Raw genomic sequence first — 8,252 nt, forward strand, 5'->3', positions numbered from 1 at the left:
TAGGCGGGTAATTTCTATTCGAACCTCATCATAGTCGGTCAATAGAACATCTATTCCATCGTCATCGATTGGGGAATTGGGTTCGAAACCTCCACATGTTACACTTTCACAAGCTGGAGGTTCATAACTTTAGTACTGAACATTAATCACTAGATCACCTCCTTGGGCCCTACGAGAGTATGTTCCGGTCCTGAAACCTTCCGTTAGTCGCCGTATCCTTTCGTAGAATTTTGAAGCATTACCCTCATCGGACAGCTTCTCAAGCTCTTCATACTCAGGTACTTCGGTCTCTCTTTTTTTTTTAGTATCTATCCCATTTCACACGTGTTGTGGTCGTGCTTTGCTGGACCGAGTTGGGCGCGTATCTTCGCTACAACAAGATAGAGATCTGAGTCGATGTTAGGTTCTCGTAGCTTACACACGTTAAGGACTTTGGAGACATGTCGTCCATTTATCATAACATGAGCGATCTGATTTGGAACCTTTCGATCGGGAGGCAGCCAAGTAGTTTGATGAATTTTCTTGTGCCGGAATATAGTACTACAGACAACCATAAAACCTGCTAAGTCAATCAGTCTCAACCCATTTGGCGAGGTTTCGCCATCAAGGCTGAATTCTCTAACTGTTCTAACAAAGATGCCTCTTTATCCACAGTGGCGTTTAAAACACTAAACACAATTTTTACATCGTGAAGGGGCCAATTGTCATAAGCGTGCTACAGCAGCTCATAAAACGCATATTTGGTCATATCGTCCTTCTCTTCTATGGAGCCTGGGCTTAAATCAGTGTTATATTAAAAAAATTTGATGATGCGGATTGTGGCTAGACGCTCATCCGAATGAGTGAATGCCAGGACTCGATGACTGGGTCTATCTCCTACCACGAATCTCACACCTAATTTGCGCCCCTTTATAAGGCCGCTGTAGTAAATGCCACTAGAACCTTCTTCTCCGACCTTGTTCTTTCCATTGCATTTCTTAGACGGCGGTGATGTCAACCTTCACTTTTACGAGGACATCAATCAGCTGCGCATGGATACCTTGCCAATTTAGGAGCCAGACATTCCAACGCCTGGTCGCAGCCGCACTTCTGATGAACAGACGCTGCAAATAGACTTCAGCGAACCCTCAAACCGAATATGTTGAAGTGGCTCCACTGAAACTTTCACTATTTTAGCCATGGACCAGGGTTACTCACATTTCAAGCGTGCTCGTCGAGGATGCAAGAGTAGGTGTAGTCCTTCGATTATTACTGCGTACCTAGAAGCATTACTATACCTCATTACACCATTTATTATTATAATAATTTTCGTTCTAACCACAACGGATTTCTTCACCTCTAACTCAGATTTGAGAAAAGTAAAAATTATTCCCATACGTACTTTCAGTATAACGGTAATGCTCGAAAAAGTCTAGGAACAACACCAAAATGGAGACGATGATATATTTGGCCAGTTCAAAAATTGGCCTACGGCCACAAACTACTCTATCAATTTAAATATAATTGAATTGTATAATACACTATAGGAAAAATTAAACATCAGCCAGTCTATTTCCAAAATTTATATAACGTAATTTTGAATTTAAAACTTTAACTTCCAAAGCAAGTTCTTCTAGACCAACATTATGTTAAAATCTTACCTTGGCATATTATGATATGACAAAGAAATGAAACTTATCTAAATTTTATCCCAGTCACAATACGTCACCTTTTTAGCTCCACCAAAAGAAAATCCAAATTTCTTAATCTGAATAATAACTGCCTTAAGAGGTTAGAGGTAGTTAGAATTTTCAAAAAATTAACTTTTTTTTGCATTTTCGTTAAGTGTAATATTTTAAAAATATTTCACGTTGATCCGATAATTAGTTTTTGAGTTATTCGAGAAATAAGAAAGAGAGCTCGGGCACTTCAAAGCGCTAGTGTGAAACTTTAAACGCGTTTTTCTCAAAACTATGTTTTTTGAAATGGTGAAAACTGTAACTCGAAAACCGCTCAGTAGATTTTAATGAAATTTATACAGCTTTTAGAATACGTAATAAACTCGGGCCTGATCGAAGTATTTTTTTGTTTTTTTAAAACCAATTAACTGCTGATTTTTTTCGCCAAAAATTTAGAAAAAAATTTCCTGAGGCCAACATTTTCTTAGTTTTGAAAAAAACCCTATAAGGGGCCATCCATAAATTACGTCACACGAGTTTAAGGACTTTTTAACCCCTCCCCCCCTCCTTGTCACAAGTTGTCACATTTTGAACTAGTCCCCCCCTTTCGTGACGTCACACATTTTCCAATTTTATGGATTTATCAAAAAATAAAAAAAGCAGGTTATTCTATTTATTCTTATATTTATTGAATAATCTTTAATAAAATCAACATTTAGTTAAATATTAAAGTACAGACACAACGAATGACTAGTCAAGAAATAATAAATACTTAATTATGCTAATTAAAATTACAAAACTTAATCATCTTGTCTCCATGGACTTTTGACCCACTCCTTTATATCATTTATTACTGGTAAATCAGGCACTTCATTTTCGTTCTGAATTTGGATGTCAGGAACATCTTTCGTATCAACATCGTCTTCTTCCATCCATGTCGGGCACGTCTAGCCGCAATACTTTGAGGACGAATTTTCGCGATAGGTAACAGCTCTTGTTTTTTACGTGATTGTTTGTGTTGATTGGTGGCTTAATATGAAGAAAAATATAGGCCACATATGCTACACGATCTTTTAAACAAGTATGACTCGACACCAGGGTAATAACTATCATATGGAACCTGTTTCAGATGGGATGATGCTTGGAGATTTAATAATATTGTAATAATGGGACAAACTTAGCGTCGTTGTCATCACTCCCTGTGACTCCATAACCTTCTGATATCTGTTTAATTAACACAGGTGGTGATAAAAATCCTTATTTTAATAATTTCCAAAGACTACAACGTCTTACACCGCAACATGCAATAGTTTCACATTTAACTATTTGTAAAAAATATTGTGACTCACGTACATTAGCTTACCAAGTAGCATTATTTTTCCACGTCATAGCCTGTTCAATATCCAGTCCAGTAACAGTTGGTGCAACACATTCAGCAACGACTGGAAAATTTTCAATGACTAACTTGCTCCAAATGTCAGCTAACACATTGCCCGCACTTTCGAAGATTCGTTTTTCTAGATCTGAGACGTAGTTCGAATACTTGAATCAAGATGTGACCCAAAATCATCATAATTCAATAGTACACCAGTAATTTCGCGACTGAGAGGTGCCATGCGTTGTTCAACTCTGTTAAATGCCTCCTTCCTGGGGCATTTGAAGCTATATAAATTACATCTAAATTAAAATATTTAAAATGTTGTAAAGCTGAAACTATAACGCGAGAGACAATTTTGTAACTTTGATTAAAATTATAATATAAAATAAAATAAAGTATGATTCGCAGAAGAGCCCCAATGTTTACAAATTTATTGTAACGAACCCTGGGCACAGCGAGTATACCTCAACAAGTTATAGTACTTGTAAGAAGCATGGGCAGTAAAAAGCTTCGTTACAACTTAAGTATTAAAAACAAAGATTGTGTTTATAAATGTTTAATATTTTTTGTTTACCTACAAATTTCACGTTTGTACATCACAAATTTTGAAATGTGATATCACAAAGCTTTTGACCCCCCCTGCCCCTTGTCACACAATGTCACTTCTGAATGATACCCTCCCCCCCCTTCAAGGTGTGACGTAATTTATGGATCGCCCCTAACTTTGGAAATTAATTTTTTTTCTTGAAATTTTTGTGACTTCAAGTCAACACATTCTATAATAATGCCGTATTACTACTGTTGTAAAATACCACGACTTAATAGCAAAAAAAAAATACTGAAAATTCTCATTTTTTCGTGTCTCTGACTACCCCTAACCCCTTAACAGAAAATATTACAAATGCTCTATTAACTAAAGATTGTTTACTGTTAGCAATAAGGAGAGAAAAGTATATGCCTACATATGTTAAATATATATTTGTAATTTTTAATAAAAAAGAAGTTGCTTTTAACCCTCCATTACTAACCTCAGGGTCGAATCGACCCAGACACGCAAACTTTTTAAATTAACAAAAAAATTAAGAATATTTTTTAACGCAAGATATATATGTAATCTAAATTTGTACATATTTAAACGTTTATAAACAATAAGAATAAGAAACATGTAAAATATTATGCATAAAAATTGTTTTAAAAAATATAGTCTGGGTCGATTAGATTACATAATTGAAAAATTTTTGCATTAGTCATTCCAATTTTTCTTTTTAACATTTTACTTTTATATTTCAGGTTTCAAATGCACTTTATTTGATGTCAATATCTTTAAAACTTATCATTTTTATGCGGAATCTGGCTGGATAACTTTTTTTTCACTTTATTAGCTATGTTGTAATGAATACAAACTTAATTTCAATTTAAGTATATAAATTAATTTTTTAAAACATAATTTTATAAATTTAAAAATAAAATACTACAATATACTAAAAGACGTATACGTTTTAGCAATTTATAAGTTTAAACGATTTTAATAGATAATACAAATGAGGGTCGATAAGACCCATGGTTAGTAACCACGCGACATGATTTGAGGTTAGTAATGCAGGGTTAATACTATCATAAACATACGAGTAGACGTTACGTTACGTACGAATGCACCAACAATGGATGGTCACTTTGGACAAATGTATTTGTAATAACCATCTGGCAACATTAGTATATCGATTACTGGGTGATTAATAGATGTCAGCTGTTTGGTTTCTGCAGAAGTGGATATCATTTTATCAGCATCAGTGACTCAGTGAATTGATTAAAACTTCCTATTTCACGTAAAATAAATAAAATAATAACATCCATTCCAACATGCACGGAAGACTGAAAGTTCGTACAACTGAAGAGGAACGGGAGCGTAAGAAAAAAGAGCAAACACTTAAGGTGAAAGCTTATAGAGCCGCAATGGCAAAAATACAGGAAAAACGTCGTTTACAACAACTGGATGACGAAATGCTGGTGCTTACTTCGCAAATACTACTTAGAAATCCAGATGTTTCAACATTATGGAACATTAGAAGAGAATGTGTTGAACAAAAATCATTGAATATTGACGATGTGGATCAGAGGCAAGCAATTTACGATACCGAATTAAATTTTAGCGAACAGTGCTTATTAGTAAATCCCAAATCGTACAATGGTTGGCATCATCGGTGCTGGACATTAGAACACAGTCCTACTGCTAATTGGGAGCGGGAAGTCATGCTATGCAGTAAATATTTAAAAATGGATGAACGAAATTTTCACACTTGGGATTATCGTCGCTATGTGGTTGAAAAGGCACGCACATCTAAACAAAACGAACTGGATTTTTGCACAGAAAAAATAAAAGCTAATTTCTCGAATTATTCATCCTGGCATCATCGCAGCTTATTGTTACCTCAATTGTATCCCTATGAAGGTGATGCGCAACCAAAGCGAGCCATGAATGAGGAAAAATTGAAAGAAGAATTGGAAATGGTACTTACGGCCGCATTTACAGATCCAAATGATAGCAGTGCATGGTTTTACCAAAGATGGTTGTTGGGTTACTCTCGCCAAGAATTGGATGTATGTGCTTTTCGCTGCGATAATAACCGTGCGGTCCTATCATTCACTAATCCAATTATTTTAACCGAAGAAGATGTAGTAATAACTGATTCCAAGGGAAATATTAAGAAAAAAATTACAAATTGGAAATCTATTAACGGTGCTAAATCAGATACTACATGGTTTTGTTCCCTTAACGGTGATAAAGTTTTAGAGCATATTAACGATCAATATCTTTTGGAGTTGCACATTACTGACATCAATGTGAAACAAATTACTTTGAAGACATACAAACAGAGTGTATACTTTTTCAAACCACCAAACCAGTCTTTTACATTTACGGAAAATGTTTTAAACGAGTTACAAACGCAACTTGAGTCGTGCGAAAGCTTGTTAGAGTACGAGCCAGATAGTAAGTGGACATTGCTGACATCTGCTTTATTGATGCGAGCTATAGGCTCTCAAAAATATCATGATAAATCTTTGAAATATTTGGGAAAACTTGAAAAAGTGGATATACTTCGCGAGAACTACTACAGAGATATGGCATCTAAATGGATATTGGAAAAATATCTATTGGACTGGACAAGTTCGGAGGATTTTCCAGGAAAATTAGACTTGCGTAATGAAGAGCATTTAAACGCCATTTTCTATCCTCAGTATTTATGTATCGCAGACATAGTTTTGGTATCAGAAAAGTTAAACCATTACAGTGATAAAAAGCAATTGCAAGGTTTCATTGCATTCAAACTTTAATTATATTGTGTACAACTAGGCACTTATCTATCTTTAAGTAAACTAATGACTTTATTTTGTAAAGCATGACTTTAAATATAAGTAAACAAATTTAAACCATACAGTATCTACTTAATTACTCATTTGGAATCAGCATGCTTGTATTGTCACCATTCCTGTCTTCCCAAATAATAAATTTGTTGTGCAATACTTTCATAAAGGGACTACAACATATATTAACAAATCTACATTAAGACCACTTTTAAAAATAAGTTTCGTATGCATAATCCACAGTTTGTACTTACATAAATATGTATAAATTACTTAAATTGTATTGTCATAGAATCAAAATTACTGGAAATATGTGAGACATTTGTTAATTTTATCAAATTGCGATACTCATTATAGCAATGTACATCAGGATTCTGTAAATGTAATTAACGTAATTAGATTTTTCTATAGGAAAAGCATTGATGTTTTACCAGATACCTTTTCTTTGGAACACCAGTTCAATATGAGTTGATTTCTCCGAATACCTAAGTGGTCCCTTATAAAGGCTTTTCCTATGACAATATGTGGGATATCACAATCCTCAAAGCTTATTAGATCTACCTTCTGACTATTCGATATAATGGTTAAAATATCCAAATTTAATGCTGCATGGCAGTAGAAAAAATAAAGCTCTCTAAGATCCTTATACTTGTTAGGCACACCAATTACGTTATTCAAAATGGTGGTATTTATAAATTTTAGAACACTGACACGTTTCAAAAAGTCGTACTTTTCTGTATTGAAATATGTACTAAGGAAGTTATCAGAAACGTTGGCGATCTCTATAGAACTCACATCTCTGCACACAATAAATTGAATGTTTTCAAACAGTTTATCTATCTCTGTTGATTCTATAAGTTTACCTGTTATTATTAACACTTTAAGATCACTAAATATAATTGGATTATGAACATCGGATAAATTAACTCCAGAAATAAGTCCCAGCTCAATTCGATTGAGAGTTAAGACTTCAATTTTACTGAATTTTAAAAACTCTTCACGACTTAAAGGAGAGACTTTTTTAAAAATATCTAATTTTAATGATTTCAAATTAAGTGTTAAGAGTATACGTCCTAAATCAGTTTTAGTTAAGTTTCTACAGCATGTCAGTGTCAAATGTTCCACATTTGCAAATAATTCTATTGCTTTACTGCTGCAAATTCCATGAGGCGAGAATTCTTGCAAATTTGGAAACACGTAGCTTAGCGTAGAAATATCTGCTTCATCCATGGGGCGAGATAACGTAATACGTATTTCAGTGACGTTTGGGAATTGGTAGGAACTCAAAAGCTCAAAATGCCGTTCAGGTAGAAACAATATGCGCAGTTCTCGAACGGTTGTATAAATAGAATCTAAAATAAATTTAAAGTCATCTAAACCGATGATATCGTACGAAAATGAAATTTCCCATTTCGTTAACTTTGACGGTAATACAAGGTATTCCACAAGGTTTTTATATGAATGTGACACTTTGGACAGATTTAATATATCTTGAAACGTAAGTAAATCGCAAATCAAAAGCCAACAATCATTATTCAAGATCAATGGGTCAAAGTGTGAAGTTATTTTATATATTCTCTCTTCGACAATTTTATTATCCATTACAATTTCCAACGGTGAATGAATTTGGATTTAAACTTGTTCCTGATATAAAATGTAAACAAAAACATATGATTTGAATATGCTATCGATAAAAGTGATGCTGGCGTTGCCACTAAGAAAAAATAATTACAGTGCAAATTAATAAATTCTTACATAACACAGAAATTATTTCATCGCTCGTCTGAGTTTGATTAGTTGTCCTGTCCACCAATTCATTATGAGGGACTGCACTCATACCATGGTGAATTTGA

The 8,252-nt window shown here is 34.1% G+C and overlaps 2 protein-coding genes and 1 long non-coding RNA gene across 4 annotated transcripts in view; 1 reads left to right on the top strand and 2 right to left on the bottom strand.

The window, feature by feature from the left end:
• Nucleotides 1-8,252, bottom strand: part of LOC125776542 (uncharacterized) — a 148,338-nt gene that overhangs the window by 76,538 nt on the left and 63,548 nt on the right. The gene's annotated exons all lie outside the window — the stretch shown is intronic.
• Nucleotides 4,773-6,475, top strand: LOC105226626 (geranylgeranyl transferase type-2 subunit alpha). Its single transcript, XM_011205601.4, has one exon. It carries the CDS (start codon nucleotides 4,897-4,899, stop codon nucleotides 6,367-6,369), a length of 1,473 nt encoding a protein of 490 aa, XP_011203903.2. The 5' UTR covers nucleotides 4,773-4,896; the 3' UTR covers nucleotides 6,370-6,475.
• Nucleotides 6,562-8,044, bottom strand: LOC105226628 (uncharacterized). 2 transcript variants are annotated; one of them, XM_049449157.1, is made up of 3 exons: nucleotides 6,838-8,044; nucleotides 6,654-6,773; nucleotides 6,576-6,593 (listed from the first exon to the last, which is right to left on the bottom strand). In XM_049449157.1, the coding sequence occupies exons 1-2, from the start codon at nucleotides 7,999-8,001 to the stop codon at nucleotides 6,669-6,671; spliced, it is 1,269 nt and encodes a 422-aa protein (XP_049305114.1). In that variant the 5' UTR covers nucleotides 8,002-8,044; the 3' UTR covers nucleotides 6,576-6,593; nucleotides 6,654-6,668. The 2 variants fall into 2 exon arrangements, with proteins under 2 accessions (XP_049305112.1, XP_049305114.1); XM_049449155.1 differs by having other exon boundaries at nucleotides 6,562-6,773; nucleotides 6,838-8,043.

This window comes from Bactrocera dorsalis, chromosome 2, assembly GCF_023373825.1.
Source record: "Bactrocera dorsalis isolate Fly_Bdor chromosome 2, ASM2337382v1, whole genome shotgun sequence".
In the NCBI taxonomy this organism is placed as follows: domain Eukaryota; kingdom Metazoa; phylum Arthropoda; class Insecta; order Diptera; family Tephritidae; genus Bactrocera; species Bactrocera dorsalis.